Source organism: Nyctereutes procyonoides, unplaced genomic scaffold (genome assembly GCF_905146905.1).
Source record: "Nyctereutes procyonoides isolate TBG_1078 unplaced genomic scaffold, NYPRO_anot_genome, whole genome shotgun sequence".
Classification (NCBI taxonomy): Eukaryota; Metazoa; Chordata; class Mammalia; order Carnivora; family Canidae; genus Nyctereutes; species Nyctereutes procyonoides.
The window spans coordinates 21,481,885-21,499,983 of NW_026575133.1; the positions used below are offsets into that span (position 1 = coordinate 21,481,885).

Below are 18,099 nucleotides of genomic sequence, written 5' to 3' on the forward strand. Positions count from 1 at the left end.
TCCAGCGACCTTGATAAATTTAAGTCTTTTAATTTGTCTTATAGACTCTTAGGATTTTCACAATGTGATCATATTTTAATCCATTAACAGATGAGTCACACTGAATGATTTTCTAATATTAAACAATTTGCTTCCTGGGATAAATCCAATATGGTCATCATCCATTATACTTTAGATACAATATGAGATTTGGTTTGCAAAAAATGCTTATTTTCTTATTTAAAGGAGCAGGGAGCAGGGGTGTTTTATATATCTCTATCAGGTCTACTTTATTAATTGTGCTCTTTAAATCTTCCATGCCCTTCATCATCATGAATTTTGACATCTTTGTGATCTATTAATTAAATGTTTAAGATGCCTATTATATTGGTAGATTAATCTATTACTCTTTGTAGTTGTGGCCATTTCTTAAATATGTTTTGGGGTATATTACTAGTCACTTAGGTGCATAATTAAGGAGTTTAGAATTGTTCTATCCTTCTAGCCAATGAAACCCATTGCTCAAGGCAAAGGGTCTCTATGATGAGTAATCTGGGGAGAGAAAAGGGCTTAACATGGGGAGATGGAGATTGAGAAAATAACTTTACTAAAGAACAGACAACTCAGTTAAGCCATGACAGACTTTTGCTCTCAGATTACCTGTACAATATTCCTTCTACCAAACCATGTTCTTTAAAATTCAAAATGTTTCGCAATTTTAGATTATGAAGCCATAAGCCAATAGAGGAAATAAATTAAACACATATCAACACACACAAAGAAATGACTCTAGTAAAGTTTTATGCTCAGTTAAAAAAAAAAATCTGCTAAGAGAAGGGAGAGGATTTAAAGAACTCCCTATGTGGCTGAAACAGAGAAAAAGCTGAAGGAGGACACTGTCAAGTGATTCCAATGCAGAGAAGAAGACAAGAGAGTCACAGAATCCTGCCGGGTGTGGTAATCAAAAAGAAGGTACCAGTACAACACAGCTTAGGTTTTAAAAAAGAGGAGGATGACAACTGGTATTCTGAGAACACAGTAGGAAGGGCACTCGCAAAGACAAAGCGAGACTAAAACTAAAACTGTCAAGTGAGATTTCAAAAAACATAGGAGATAATACTAATTCCATAGCAAGAAACCACAAAGGGTTATTTTTTAAAAGCATGGTATCATCAATGCAAAAACCACAAGTCAGAAACTTTTGATAAAGGTCCACAATGTGCCTGTGTTTAAAGAAGAAAAACGACATATATATGTGTATGTGTATAAATGCTACATACATACACAGACTAGGTAACTAATTATAATTAAATATATACACACACACGCACACATTTTTTTTTTTATCACTGGTACAGAGGTCAAGATGGACAATCACCCTGTCTCACAGAACACAGAACAGACATGTGCTGAGTGTCATTATCATTTAGGAGGCATTATGAATTTACTGTAAGCAAAATTGTATGTTCTGTATTATAACAAAGTTCCAGTGAACCAAGTATCAACAGAACAAGGCAAGGACATCTATACAAGATTTATTTCATTAACCACAATGTTTTTGAGTGATGGTATACACCCTAATACACAAGGAGTAAATCCAAATCCATCAAAAGTTAAAGGTAAGAGCCAAAGTCAGTGGCTTTAATCCCTAATCAAAAAGAGTTTCATCCACCATTTTGTTTTTCTTGAATAAAAGAGTTGGTATACAGAACACCCTATTCTAAGCTCCACCATGCTTTCCAACAAATAAGCACCACCAGGGACTAGACTTGATTGCGTCATCCTTGCTCTGGCTGGGTTGGTGGGTGGCAAGAGCCTCTTGCCTGCGTTTGACTTCCCATTTATTCATAAGCATTCCTGTTTCCGCCATAGCTCCCCACAACTTCACATTTGAATAATTTCTCCTGAATTGCATGGTTGTAATATTGACAAACAGGGCTAATGAGAACATTAAATTGCCATCTGTTTAACAAAACATACCCTTCTAAGAGAATATCTACAATCTTATTGCATTTAGTACATTGTTACCACATTGAAATGACATGTTAGAATCAATACAAAATATTTATTTTTTTCCAAACCACAAAATTTACCCCAGAGCCACACTATAAATTCCCTAGAATTATAAACCATTAACATTTTTCTAAACAATGCAGTCCAACCAGAAACGAAGATAATTTCCAACCGGCAGGGGTACAATGCATACTGAGGTCCTATAAGAATGTACTTCTGATGAGTATTTTGTTGAATTCTCCCACAGCCACACCATCAACATCAGCAGAAATAATATATGTACTTGTGCCACTTAGCTCTGGAAAGAAGTTCAGAATAGGGTCTTGGCCAGGGTAGAAGGGAAAGTGTCAGTGACCTGGTTTATCAATGATGGGCACAAAACAGGAATTATTACCTTTGAAAAACAACAGGGTCTCCTTTCATCAATTCTGGTGGCTAGAAACTGGGGCAAATTTCAACAAGGTAATGAAAGTAACAAGAAAGCCCTTTCTCCAAGAACTCCTATAACTTCTATTTTAACTTCTGATAAACATGAATTTCATCTTATGCAATCTTACTGAAAACTGCAACTGCAACCACAACCGAAAAGGTCCTATAAACCTATTCTAGGTGTCAGTCTAGGGATTCACATCCAGATCTTACAATCTATAGTCCCCTCAAGAGGCTTAGACCTGGACTAAAGTAAACATAATACTCTAAAGTCCAATGAGATACCATAAAAAAATACAACTCAAAACTTCCAAGCTGACTAGATACCTAATATAGGTTTTTTTGTTTTGCTTTTTAGTTTTAAAATCTCAGATTAGTGTATGTTCATAAAACAATGTTCAGTTATTTTTAATAGCTGCTTATTAACTGAATTTTAGCTCAAGGGCATTGCCTCTATAATAATCATGAAAATAACTGCCACAAAACAGAAAAAACAGACAAAAATATAGCCAGTCTCAATAAGAAAAGAAGGCAAAATCTGGAAGGGCTACTCTAGAGATTAAACAGGCTTATTTAAATACTATGATACAAGTGCTCCTGCTCACTTTATTCTGCAGAAACCAATCGCATTTGCTAGATCACGATTACCTTTGCTAGTACGTGTGCACAGACCACCACTCTGAAGTTCTCCTTTTGTGCTGAAAAACCTTCAAATCCCTTGTTCGGTCAGTACAGAATATTGCAAGGCGATGCATGTGCAATCTCTTCCTGAGGAATTCTTCATGTGTGCAAATTTGCAACCCGACAGAAAGCATGGCATATATAGCAAGGGGAGTGGCAGCTTTAGGGGCTGTAGCACTGGAGACGTGCATGCAGTGTTAGTGGCCGTGGACATCTATCCATTCTCTTGCAACCTCACTTAACCAATCAGTTTTCATCCTATACCCCAAAGAAAGGGAAAGGAACTGCCTCAGAATTGTGAAAGGGACAGAAAAAAAAAGTAACTTTCTCACAAAATTTAGTAATGCACAACACATGCATCCAAGTTTGTGTTTCTTCTAACTCTACCTAAGTACTAGTTGATTAAGAGTCACTATACCAGGTTTTGCTTTCTGCCCCACAGAAAACAAAGTAGAAGTTCCTGTCAGGCTAGGGTGCAGCCGTGACCACAGAGAACAGGAGATGACACCATTACTCGAGCATAAGGCCAACTTTTCAAGTAAGTACCGTCTTTCAAAACAATCGTCATTTACTATGACATGTCTTTACTCTAAGGGAACTGAACTGGCTTTCTTTTGGAAGAGTCTAGTTTCAGGCTGCACGTACACACCAGTCAGGCTCGCCAAATCAACTACGTATTGACTAATAAGGCAATCAATGCACAATTTTCTGTCCTCAATGATTTGAGCCTCACAAAAACCAGTATTGAACTGAGGTGGAGAAACTAGATACTGTACTGGCAAGAAGAATACAAGTAAACATGAGAAGAAAATACTTTCTGGTCAACTGGGCTTAGTCAATACAAAATGGAGGGCAAATCTATTTCCTCTCATGCTACAAACTTAGAATTTTGTTTAGAAACCCAATTAAACAAGCAAGGCCAATTTCTACTTAAAGAAATAGGTTTTTCATCCTGCAATGTACCTCAAGGGGCCACGTTGAGTCACAACCAAAAGTCTCATGCACTAGGAGGATGTGTGTATTCTTTCTATAGTGCCTTCCATTCACGGCTCTGCAGTGCCAAGCCCTGGCCCAGAGGGAGCTGTAGTCACTGTGCAAATATTTAGAGAAGCTAAATTCTGCAAACTTTGCTCACTTGTTAACACACACATAATAATAAAAAGACAGTATGAAATATTTCTCCATTAACTTAATAATGCAAAAGCATATGAAGATTTTAATGCCAATTCACAACATAATACAGTGCTTTTATAGAAAAAGTTCCATTGTTGGCCAAAGAATACTCTCCCAGAAAAAAGGCATTTGGGCACATTATTAGGATAATGAAGAATTCATCCACATTTAAAGAAACATCCCAATTTTATTCCTTTCAGAATTATTATTAAAACCACTCAGTAGAGACATTAGTCACAGGTGTTATATATAAGCCCACAGCAAGCATTCCATGGCAAAAAGTAAAATTTGGACTTCATGATAGAATGGAATTCTTCCTTAACCCCAGAATGTCGCTGGGGTAGCAAATCAACCTGTACAGGGCACAGTGAGAGCCTGTATATATTCTTACAGTAATTCAGTGTTTATTGATACAATCTAAGATGCTCATAGAGTTAATTCAAAGTCCTCCGCAAAATCCACCAACTCTGGTTGATAAGTACTTAAAAAATAAATCTGACAACCTTTATATGTTTACTTCTCTGAACGATAATTTTACAGAGACTTCTATCAGATGACTTACTTGCTCCTATCATCACACTTCAAATTCTCCCAACCAGCCTGTTCCCAAAAAAAAGACAAACTGAATTGGCAGAGGCCAACTTTATGAAACACCTGACAATCAGAAGTGTGACAGTGTCCCTGATAGATCTTGTTTTGCCCCTAAGTTCTCTGAAGAGGTAAATATAGTGTGACATCACCAAATCAAGTCAAGCATATGCTCAATTTAGATTCAAACAAAATTGAGAAGAAAAATATTTTCACCTGCCACATCTATTTCTCTTTGCCTTCCAAAAACAACTAGAATAAGCTTTAAAAGAAACTAAAAGAAACTAAACAGAACTGTGGGTGTAGAAAAAAAAAATACATAGCTGTGTCACAGCTGGAAGGAAGCTTGAAACAGCAGTGCTACTTCTCTATTATACTTGAAAATAATGCTAAAAAATATGCAGACTGCAGACTTTTTTTAAAGTACCTATCTCACCCATTTAAAATGAAATGGATCAGGAATCTGACACCAATTATTATATTTGGATTTAACAACCATATCTGCTTCCTACAGCATCACAGTAACTAGCTGTCACCACTGGTAATTTCTCCACAATACTAAAAAGGGAGCTTTAGTGCTAAAATACAGCCCACCCCTACAATAGCATAATGCCAATACTACAGCAGTTGGTGAAATCATGTGAAGTGACAGAGGGAATGGATATGTTCTACAAGAGTTGGTCCCCAACATTAACACGAATATGCCATGGGGAGGGAGAGGGAAGTCTGACCAATGAGCAACATGCTTCTATCTCCCCACTTAGCGTCCTGCTACAAAGTCAACCTGAACACTTAGTGGGGGTTAGTCTGTGATACCATAAACTTTTTCAGGAAGCATGTGTGGGTTGAACAACATGGTCACAGAGTTGCAAAGTGCACAAAGCTCAAGGCACAGAGTAGAAAAAAGTTGTGAACTGGTGAGGGGAAGTTGTAGCAGAAGGAGAGTTAGCATTTTCCTTTAACAAGACTTTCTAATGCTAAACAAAGACCAACTCTTTAAAAAGGGGGTTGTTTTGGTAATGGGTGAAAAACACTGTATCGTAATGATGTTTGATTTTAAAGCAAAAGAGATCCTGATGTGTAGAGCCAATATGCTGAAGTGCCAAGTCCACAAATGAACAAAACAAGTGCTTAAAAAAAAAAATTCTTCTGCTCTTATAATTTTGGAGGAAGCTGCTGATGTTGGCTGCTGGATTTCCCTTAGCAATGGTCACTTTTCAAGATGCTTGTTCCTCACAGAATCTGTAGATGAACTCATTAAAAGATTGTCCCATTTCAAAATCATCCCCAAGTCTAGCAGCAACTGTTTGTTTTTGTTAGTTTTTTGTTTTTTAAAATTACAAACCAAAGTAAGAAGTCCAACATCCTCTTCCAAGAACAACTTCGTATCAGACTCCTGAGTGTCTGCAGGCCCCCCACTGTGCTCTGAATACAGTCTCTGCAGCTCCAGTGTGTCCTCTTTTCAAGAAGAAAGTACATTCAATACATTCACTATCTGTACCCTCTGGAACTTGCACATGCTGATGAGCTGTCTGGAAAAAAAATTGCAACAGGAAAAAGTATGAATAGCAGATGGCATTTGATAATGGTAAGAATCTGTTTATTTAACATCTATTTCTCACCCCTCTCTCAAACCCCAAAAGGAGATTTAAAAAAAAAAAAAAAAAAAAGACTGTAGTGAAAGGGGCTGTGTTATCAGGGACTAAGGTGGGGCCATCATCCCTTTCTAGTAGAAACTCTAGAATCTGGGAGGCTCTTGGCAGTTGCTGAAAACCATGGCCACCAACTAGACTCCAGATCTGCCACAGCTTGTGAACACTCTGGCCTTGGCCTTGATCACACAGAGTGCGTCATGAGGCCATCATCAACAAGACTATAGATTTCATTATACTCACCACACGGTCACCACCAGGAGCTGCCTTACATAACAAAACCATCAGAAATGATAAGGAACATCATTACTTACTATAAGCCAACTCATCCCCAGCTCTTTTCCGGGACTGGTCACCTCTGAGGATAAGAAAAGAAGAGGGGATCAACAGAACATATGGACATCTTCATATACCAAAACAGGAGACATGAAAAGACAGAACTGGTAACAGAAGTAAAACAGGTATTTCAATTCTAACAACTAACTTAAAACAGACATTAAACTTAAATAGTAGTACGGTCATTTATAAGCAGAATATTCTTATCTAAAGGGTGCTGCCTTTTAAATATAGAAAGCTATTAAACGAAGGAAGGGTTATCTATAAAAAGGCTTACACTGGGTTTTAGAAGCAGGTTGAGGCTAAAAACGTCTTTGAAGATAAATCTGGATTCTGCTACCAACATCCCTACTGACCTGCATATGCTAGAACAAATTTCAGATATGAAATACAGGATAATCCAAAATGTTCCCCCCAAACACCCTTCTCTTAAGTAGCTCCACACCCAGCGTGAAGCCCAACATTGGGCTTGAATTCACAACCTCAAGGATCAATACCTCAGCTGAGAACATGAATCGGACGTTCAACCGACTGAACCACCCAGGTGATCCTCCTCCAAGAAAGCCTGATTATAAGACCAAATGCTACTTACAGCTTTTGAAAATCTCAGAATCTTTATGTAGATAATATATATACCTTTCCTACAGGTGGAAAAACATGAATCTTCACATGTATTAAGTAGTTCATCTTCGATAGGAAGTTCTAGTTCCACTTTACAGATAAGGAAATAGAGGTCCTGATTAGGTCCTAGGCTGCCTGTAAATCCTAGTTTTGTCTCTCCAGTTTCTCAGACAATAATCCATGCAAATCACTAAAATGCTCAAGTAATGAGTAATAACTAATTTGCTAGCTTTTTCTTGCTTGGTCCCTTAGTAGCTTCTACACAGTTCATCTCCTCTTTCCTGAAAAACTTCTGGCTCCACTCAATACTGTGCTTGGCCACTGTTTCTTCTCTGTCTATATATTTTCCTTAGTCTAGGACAGCGATCATACCAGTCCTGTGACTTGAAATACTATCCATATGCCAATGACTCCCAGATTTCTGTCTCCAGCTCTGATTTCTTCCCTACACTTCAGACTTGTGGGTCCAACTATCTCATCACCACTGTCACTTGGAAGATTGATAAATGCTGCCAGTTTACTGAGACCAGAATGCAATCTGACTCCACTCCATCCCCATTCTTTCAGTCTTCCTCAACAAATGGCACCTCTAGCCACGAATTACACCAAAATCCTACTTATTCTTGATTTCTTTCTTCCTCTCACTCTAGAGCACTCTGTAGCAAAACATAATCCAAAATCAAACACTCCCCATCAACTCCATGGCTACGCTCCCAATTCACGCCGCTATCATCCTTTCCCTACACATCTCCAGGTCTTATTATTAGTCCGAACCATAGCTAGAGCAATCTTATGTAAAAGCATAAATAAGATTATTTCATGCTTCTGATTGAAGTCCTTCAGTGGCTTTCCATCACAGTTAAAAATCAATTCAAATTCATTTTCCCCAGTCCTGTGAGACATGGCTTTTGCCTATCTCTCTACCCTCATTTTATACCTCTATTCACTATATGTCAGTCATGCTGGCTTTCCTTCCACCCTAGGACATGCCATCACTTTCTTACTTTTCATCTTCTCTGCCTGTAGCACTCTTACTACCAGTTAGCCATGTGGCAGTCTACTTATCACTCACACTGGAATTCTCCCTCTCAGAAGACATTTCATGTTCCAGTTAGCTGGATCAGCCCATCATACATGCCCTGGTCATTCACTCACTCTTTATCCCATGCTCTGTTTCAATTTCTTCACAGCACGTTTTACTATTTGAAATAATTTATTTACATGTTTGTTATTTATCTCCCAACATTAGAACATAAGCTCCATAAAAACAGGAACTTTGCAGTCGTGTCTACCCAGTATCTAGAACAGTATCTAGCAGAAAATAAATATTTGCTGATTTTACAAATCAGTGAAAAATTCATAAAAGGCCTCTAGAGACAGACTATGAAGATGCTAGCCCAAGTAATTATTTCATGCTTTGGAGTGATCTTCTAGATTAGCAAGGTTTCCCACTCCCCTTCTCTGGCTGTGTTCAAGACCATGACAGAAACCTCTTGCTGGGTGGGGTGAGGAGTCTCAATGGTCAGCAGGAAGAGAAAATACCCAATGGCCTCTGATGCGTCTTCTCTAGGCTGGGCATTTAGATAAAAACATGCACCACATTTGGTATGCACCAGCCTTAGGCAGCCTACGGAAGTCTCAACACATGTGCCCTAACACTACTTTTTAAACACCTCTCCTGTTAACCTACAAAACCAGCTGGTATCCTATATTATTATTTACACTTACATATTATCTTATACGAGTACCATCACAGCACTATTCACCAAATATTCTGAAACAAATAAATTAATGCTGGTCAAAAAGGAAGACATAGGATTTTATTTCCAGAATCTCAACTTCTACAGAAAATCTTCATTCCCACCCCTGAAAGGTTAAATAAAAACTGAACGTGCAAAAGTAATAGGAGAAAAATACAGACGTGAAAACAACAGAAGACGGAGAGAGAGAATATAAATATGATATAGCATAGCAAGAGACTGCCAAAAATATGACCTAATGTCCCAAGTCTGGAAAGCTATGGCTGCCCTCAAAACCGGACCTGTTACTTAATGAAAAAGTGCCAATTCTAGAGTGACCCTCTAAGCTAAAAGATAACAATATCCCTATAAAGTTCTATTTTGTTCCAGAAATCCAAGTAACAATTACCCTCAAAATACTTGCCTTTTTTTTTCTTTCTTTCTTTTTTTAATTTTTTTTAATACTTGCCTTTAAAAGCTATTTGGTACAAGCTTTGAAGAGGCCCATAGGCTGGTTTGAAAGAGAATGTTCCATCTGAGGGCATGCATGTTAGAAGTTCCCAAACAAGCTTTCCTCCATAATGTAATCTCAGACACCAACTTGCCCTCCCCCGCCCTCCAATAATCAATTGAATTACACAGGTAACTGATAACAAAATACTGCTTTTAGCTTATATGTTAATTCTAGCTTAGAAGTAAGTATATTTCCATGTACCTAAAGATGTTGCACATAAACTTCAGTTCAAATGACAAATGCCCATTAACTGCAACTAAGGATATATTTGACAACATTCACATCATTTCAAAACACTCTGAAGACATTCGGTGCCATCTACATCAAAGCTGGGTGCTACCTTTCATGACTATACCACGTAAACAGAACACAGTCTTAAATGAAAAAAACCAGTCTGCCAAGCTAAACAGGAATCATTCATGTGACTGGTTAGACATAAACCATAAAATGCTCAATCGGGAGAGCCAATAACAGAATTCTTGTTAGATAGCCTGTACTATATTCTCAAGGTTTTCTGCATCAGTGGGCACCATTTCTTCCAAAACAATCCTGGTCAAATAATCAAAACAGCATCAAGTCTGGCAGTGCCGAATACGGAAGGCCCTTACACAAGAGCTGGAAGCGGAGGCAACTTTCTCTCGGCTGCTAAGTACATGGTGTGTGCACATCCTTTCTGACAGTTCTGGACCAGCTCAGCAGCGGAATGGACTAAGTCCTAGAACGTCAGGTGAGGCAGGACCGACAATGTGCAAAGTACCCGCCTAAATAATTTGTGCGACAGACTTTAATCCTCATAGTGAATGTATAATATGTTGTTAACTCAGAAATTCTAGAAATGGCCCATTTTGATTTATACAATAAAACAATTTAGGGCAGCCCTGGTGGCACAGTGGTTTGGCGCCGCCTGCAGTCTGGGGTGTGATCCTGGAGACCAGGGATCAAGTCCCACATCAGGCTCCCTGCATGGAGCCTGCTTCTCCCTTTGCCTGTGTCTCTGCCTCTCTCTCTCTCTCTCTCTCTCTCTCTCTGTCCTATGAATAAATAAATAAAATCTTTAAAAAAAACAGTTTAACCTTATCACCTCTAGGAATATAATGTTTAAATTTCAGGCAGAAGTTGTATGAAAGAATTCCAGTGAGAGAATACAATTTACACCAAAAATCCAAGGTACTTCCCTGAATATGACCAACCTGGCCTTGGCAGAAGGGCGCCATGTGTCAATGTTCCACGAGCCTATTTATGGAGTCACTCATTCATCCCAAGCAAATTTTAAGAACTACTATACACTATGCAGCCCTGCACTCTGTTCTCTTCTTCCAGTTCCAAAATTAGGGTTAGGAAAATATCTCTGGATATGTTTACACAGTTCCACACTGTTCTGGAAGGTGAATTCAAGGTGTTCAGAAAAATCCACAAGAGCTATCTTCATATATTGCCTCACAAAAATAAATTTTCGGAACGCTGCTTACTTTTTAAAGGCATCAATAAACCCACTTCTAAAATTAAAAAGCATTCAAATAAAAATATGAATAAAAGCATAAAAGACTTCATTATGGTAAGCCTAGAAAAAACCATAAAAGGTATACTCAAATTATTTTGCATTTAATTAAGAAAAAACTTTTAACTGTAATTCAAAATCCTTAAGCCCTAAAGAAAAAAACTGATAAAGTTACATGAAAATAAAAAACTTCTCCATGATTTAAAAGAAAACAAAAAAACAACCATAAGCACAGTCATAGACAAACTGAGAAAATTAACTATCTTATCTTGGCCAGAGAATCAATCTCTCACCACAGACACAGCTAGAAAATTCAAGAAAAAAGGCTAGATTTCAAGAAAAAAAAGGCTAACAAACAGAAAAGTGAGCAAAGGGCATAAACAGGCAGTTTACAGAAAAAGAAATACAAAGCTGATAATATTCTCAGCCTCATTCATAGTAAGAGAAATGCAAATTAAAACAACTCTGAGAAATTATTTTTCACCTGCCAGACCAGTGAAAATCTACAAGCGTAACATTCTCTTACAGCAAGGCCATGAAGAGGACTTCCAAACTGCTACTGGATATGCAAAGTGGCATAATGCCCTGTAGAAGACCAATCCGGTGACATTAATCAAAGTTACAACTACATTTACCTCTTGACCCAATGATCTCACTTATGGGAATTTACTCTCCAGACAGACCTGCAAGGGGTACAAAATTATGCACCTACAGGGTATTCATCCCAGCATTCTCTGTCACAGCAGGATAGGAAATAATTCAAATTGCCATCCACAGGAGACTGGTTAAAAAAAGTTCTATCTACACAATAGAATGAGTAAGGAAGGAGTACAAGTAAGAACATATACTGTATCTGCTTGTATCTTTCTATGAAAAAGCAGCAGTAAAAAGAATCAATGTGTACTTTCTATATCATGACTTTTGAACCACATGAATGTAACAGCTCTTCAAAAATGAGTAAGTAAAATTACTATGGCATTAAACTGCCTCAGTCTGGAATGAAAGTAATTCTGCTATTAGAAATACTGCAATTAATATCAGAGAACACCTGACCACTGGGGTTCAGGGAGAAAAATCAGCTGCCTACTTTCCAGTATTTTCTATGGCTTTGCCTTCCCTTAACTTGACCCAAGAAAGTCAGGCCTACTAGACGAACCTACACAGCTTGCATGAGTCTTTCCCATGTGAGCTGCCAGTGAGTAGGTAAATGACCAGTGGACTACTCAGTGCCCCGATTCTTACAGGAATACAGATGGCACCAGGACAAAATGGGAATAAATACCAAGGCGTAAGGCTGCAGAGAAGAGATTTTCTGCTTTCTTTCTTGACCTGGGCTGAGACTAGAGACAATAAAAAACGATCTTGCTCAAGACTGATACTCTGAGATTTAGCTTGACCTCAGAACCTATAAAAGAGATTGTTCATCCACAGCCCTAGTCAGATAAGCAAGTCAATGTTCAGCCTACTATTTGTGATCACAATTTATACCTCAGGGAGAAACCCAGGTGTCTAAACTTTCCATAACATCCTTTAATGTTAGGAATTCAAATAAGAGAAGATATGTAAAAGTGCTAAGAGTAAGGATTATGAAAATAAAAGGCCTTACTGCACCCTTCAATGATTTGGTGACACAAGTGGGTGTTTTCCCATAGCATAATCTATTTCAGTTGAAAATATATACTTTGTGGGCAGCCCAAGTGGCTCAGTGGTTTAGCGCCGCCTTCGGCCTAGGGCGTGATCCTGGAGACCCGGGATCAAGTCCCATGTCGGGCTCCCTGCATGGAGTCTGCTCCTCCCTCTGCCTGTGTCTCTGCCTCTCTCTCTCTTTCTGTGTCTCTCATAAATAAATGAATAAAATCTTTTTTTTAAAAAAAGAAAATATATACTTTGCAAGATTTTCTGGGATATAGTATAGCTAGGATACCAAATTGCAAATTTTAGAAAAGTCGGCCAAATATACACACACACACACAAACACACACACATTCAAAACCAAGCAAGCAAGGCAAATTTTCTTAACATATCTAAAGAGATATTCTACTTTTTAAAGAAGAAATAAGTAGAATTTGGGGCAAAAGTAGAAATATGAAAAACAGAATCAAAAAGCTGCTTTACTAGTTTAGTCATCACCTAGTCATTTGCTAAGATCAGTCATAAAAGTACATTATAACTAATCATAAAATTTCACCAATCTTTTCCCAAACATTGAGAACTAATGTAGAGGATCACAACTGCAAGAGTGCTTGTAGACTTCCCAGCCTAACTAATCACCCAATGAGAACTCCTTTCTTCCAAATCCATTTTTAGTGAAGAGCAGCTTCCATTAAAACCAAATTCTAGCTTCACCATTTCCAAAGACAGGCAGCTAACCACCTCCCCCAGCAGCATCACCTTGACTGCCTGATGGCTCTTTCCCATTCTAAGAACCCTGGCCCTAACCCCTGGACTAAGGAAATGGACATATTTTGTCAAAAGGGGGGGGGGGGTAAAAAGCTTGCCTCGTAAAACCATTCTGTATAAGTTCTCTTTGAAGTTTCTGATCTTCAGCAGCATATTCAGAAAGTTCAGATTCCACCGCCGGAGGGAGAATGTTTGGAATAAATTTAGAAAACAGAGTTGGAGCCATCTGAACCCACTCTGGAGGGAAGGAAAAGATTCATTAAGGAAATCATAAAGACAAAATAAATGAAAAAGGGAAAGTTTTCTTTAATCACAGAAAGAATATTAAACCAAACTTAAAATGGGGGGGGGAAATTAGTGCAATTCCATTCTTATAAGGAATATAAACAGGTTAAATATCCTTTCTAAAAAAGAATTTATAGTACAAAGAAAGCAGATATTTTTACATTTTGCTGATTTAACAAAACTTTTTGAAAATTGGTGAATGGACCTACTGAAAATTCTAAATATGGGAGGGAAAACACATGAGTGAGATAACCAAAGAATTCTGAGTCGGATGGTACTTAAGAGGCAAGGACTTGGTGGAAATACGAGCCCCAATAAGCATTAATTAAATAAAACAAACAAACAAAACGACTCTTAAATACAGAGAACTAGTAGTTGCCAGATGGGAGATCGGAGGAGGAATAAGCCAAATAGATAAAGGGGATTAAGAAATACTTCCACTTCTAAAACAGTCATAGAGATGAAAAGTACAGCACAGAAAACAGTAAATAATATTGTAATAAAGTAGTATGGTGACAGATGGGAGCTACGCTGATTGTGGTGAGGACTGAGTAATACAGACAGAACTGTCTAATCAATGTTGTACACCTGAAACTAATATAACATTGCTTATCAACTTTACTTCATTACAAAAAAACAAAAACAAACAGACATACACATATGTATACATGTATACTGACTCAAGAATACATAATAGCACAGGTAGCAATAAGCAGACATACAAAAGAAGTACCACAAAAATGGGGAATGAGGTTTGAACATGTAATAAGTGGGCTGAAAGATAACCAGTTTTTTTTTGAAATAACCTATTTTGGCCCACATTAAATTATAGCAAATTAAATATCTACAGTATTAAAAGAGAATCAAAATGGTTATCTAACTATTAAGAAAAAGATAAAATATCAAGAGAATACTACAGAAAAATAAACATTCAGCTATCAAAACAAAAAAAGGCAAAGATGAAGGAAAACATGCATCAGATATGACATAGGTGAGTCAGTACCCTTTTTATAAAGCATTTTTATAAATCAGTAAGACCCCATAAATGAGTGAAAGACAAGACTAATAATATATAAGAAAAAAAACCCAGAATAATAGCCTTAATATTCAGAACTCAAGGTAAAATAAACACTCTCTTCCCCTTATTCCATGAACATTAAATATAAATAACACCCACCTGTATCAAGGGCATGCTAAAACTAGCACTCTACTTCCCTGTTGCTGGTCCTAATTTAGCATTGTTACCCGTTTTCGATTGTTTTAATCCTACCCTTTCAAATTTTCCCTTTTGGAAAACGTCTTAGTTGTATGAATCAAAAACCAAAAAATGTCAATCTAGATTTAATCCAGTGAACTCACTTTAAAATCTGAGTAAATAATTCTAAATCTGGAAAAAAAATGTGTAATGCTGTGCAATGCTGGGTCATTGGTTAAATAAAAAATGTCCAACAGAAAAGTTAGACATGACCAAAACAAAACAACAAAAAAAACAAGTACCACAAAAAAAAAAAAAAAAATACCAGAGCCAATCTACTCACGCCTTGTATAAACTCAAGGCAAACTGTTGTCAATAGTGTCCCTCCTTCCAACTCAATTCAAATATACGTTTAGAGTCTCCATTCAGTGTCCTAGAGAACCACTGATCTGTCAGTGAGAGGTGGCAGGAGTCAAACTGATCTGCCATTTTACGGAACTCCAGGCAATCATTAAAATAAAGATGAAGAAATCAAAGAAAAGTGTGTGTATTAAACAAAGAAGGGCAGGATGGGACAGCTGGCACTGTTTCTAAATTAAGCTTCTAAAGATAAGATCAGATGGAAACACACCAAAAATTATAATAGTCATAAGAATCTCCAAGGATTAGGGCCCAGGAATTAGTTTTAAAAACTTCCCTGGGTGATTCAGATGCGTTCATTATACAAAGACCAGCACTTGAGAACCACTGCAATGAACACAACTTTTACATTTAAAATTCAACTTTTATAATATTCTAACTTTTATCTGTCAGGTTAATAAAATTACTTTAACAAACCAGGAACACAATGGGTACTAGCAAGACACGTAAATGTCAAAATATGTTTAATAGTACCTCAGAAAATGCCTAGGGCAGCAAAAGGTTAGTCTGATAAAATTCTCCTTTTCAAAAGGACAACTCTCAAATACAGAATTCTCACAAGTAGTAAGAATCCTATTACAAGAGCTCAACGCTGGATAAAACAGCATTTGGATAAATATGTATCTGTAAGTTTTTCTACCTTTAGTGATTAGTTTTACTCTGCAATTTTGTTATTTATGATAAAAGCCAGAGCTGATAAAGCTGCCTACTTGAGCTGATAAAGCCACCTACTTGGGAGACAGAATTTAGAAAATTGTCATACTGTACTTGGATGCCTTCCAAAATTAAAAAATAAGGTCATTCACAACCTAGCACTTAACAAAAAATTCATGAGCCATTTTCATCACATTTAGTAAAATGAACGCAAAACTGTGAGAAACTAGAAACATCAGTTTATTGGACATGTGTAATAAAATATTTTTGCTATTTATATAGGTAATTACTAAGAAAAACTTGTTTATGAAGTTATGAAGAGAGGAAGACCTGATGCATATTCAAGTTAACATTACATTTGGATATTCTAGAAGACCCTAACTGCTTAAAGTAGCCTGGGAAAGAAGGTATTTCTGACATCATAGTCCACTGTCAGTACAACAGTTTTTAATTGGTTTCCATTTTGGCAAGCTAAATTTTGACATATCTTTCAAATTAATTAAGCAAACAAGCCATCAATTAATTAAACTAGCTACTGAACCTAACTGAATAGTAATAAAAACAGCAAATGTCAGACATGCTTATTATCAGTTACTATGTTAAGCTCTTTAGATCATGTTTTATTTCATTTAATCCTTACATGACATAAGAATTCCACAAAAAAAGTATTGTCAAAAAAGCATCCCTTATGTTTCACTAGACTGTGCACAATGTTCTACCCTGAGAACTTTTGCAATCTCTCTACTATGGACTTTTTATAAATTTGCTAGACAACTGTATAACAAGTTTGAGGTTCTGGCTTACAAACAGGAAAGATACATACAAAAATATCTTGGGATTCCTTTAAATTCACAATGGCTTTTTTAAATTCTAAGACAGATACATTAAGATAATTTACAAATCATGCCTTTAAATGTAGTAATCTTTGATTTTTGGCTCTGCTATTCTCCTTCTCCTCACAATAGACTTATAAAATGACTAATTTTTCCAACACTTCTCGATGCCTTGCCAGTTACAAAACAGGCCTAGGAAGATGTAGTCATGGCAATATATGTCTATGTGTATCTGGAGTGTTGGGTATAGATGAAGGAGAAACTCCACAGCAAAAAGGACAGAGATTAATTAACACTAGACATGAGATTCAATTTTATCCTAAATGTCTGCTACCAATTATTTCTTGTATTTCCTAAACTAGTTAGTTTTCATCAGTACAGAAAGAATTCCAGGTGAGTCTGGAGCTTACATTTAACAATGATGAGTGTAGTATCTACTCAATTTTTTTTGGTTCTAACAATTCCAATTACCATTAGGTCTCAAAAAACACATACGGAAACACTGCCCTCTTAGATAAGCCTGGAGCTGTCATAAACAAGTAAGTCCAAGCCCAAAAGAAATGATGACTGTTTACCTGGTCTGAGAGTGTACAGGCCTTTCACAATATTTGCCATAGTTGAAGGTGTGACCTGAAATGGTGTTGACTGGGCTTCTAAAAGTAAAGCTGAAAGAAGAAGAGAAAATGGGTTATAAAGTGACAGAACACACTGATTGTCAAGGTTTCTCTATTATTATTTCTTCCAAAGACAAGAGGCAAACACGTCCAAGAACAGAACAGTCCCAAAGGACTAACCAAGTCTATACCCTAAGAATTTTTTTTAAAAATCCAGTGCAGTAAAGCTCAATCTAACAAGCAAATATATGCAGGTCTGTTGGAGCACTAATGGAGATAATTCAATTCATGGAGGTTCTGAAAATAAGCTTTTGGAAAGCAGTGTTATACTTAGCAAGTGAGTGAAAGTGCTTCCCATTAAGTTCATGAGTCAGAAGATTTACATTTGGAAAATAAAATGTTCTCTAAATCCCCAATCACTTCTCTTTCCCCAAATCACCATATTTGAACCCCTTGGGATTTTTCTGAAACACAC

At 37.1% G+C, this 18,099-nt stretch overlaps 1 protein-coding gene across 2 annotated transcripts in view; it reads right to left on the bottom strand.

Moving 5' to 3' along the window:
• Positions 1-1,498: 1,498 nt before the first annotated feature.
• CACUL1 (CDK2 associated cullin domain 1) overlaps positions 1,499-18,099 on the bottom strand; it is a 73,619-nt gene continuing 57,018 nt past the window's right edge. The window contains exons 6-9 of one of the 2 annotated variants that reach the window (XM_055346186.1): positions 17,586-17,675; positions 13,722-13,860; positions 6,830-6,873; positions 1,499-6,395 (exon numbers count right to left, since the gene is read on the bottom strand). In XM_055346186.1, coding sequence (XP_055202161.1) covers positions 6,355-6,395; positions 6,830-6,873; positions 13,722-13,860; positions 17,586-17,675 — 314 coding nt within the window. In that variant the 3' untranslated portion in view covers positions 1,499-6,354. The remainder of the gene's footprint in view (positions 6,396-6,829; positions 6,874-13,721; positions 13,861-17,585; positions 17,676-18,099) is intronic. The other variant, XM_055346187.1, reaches the window with a different exon arrangement.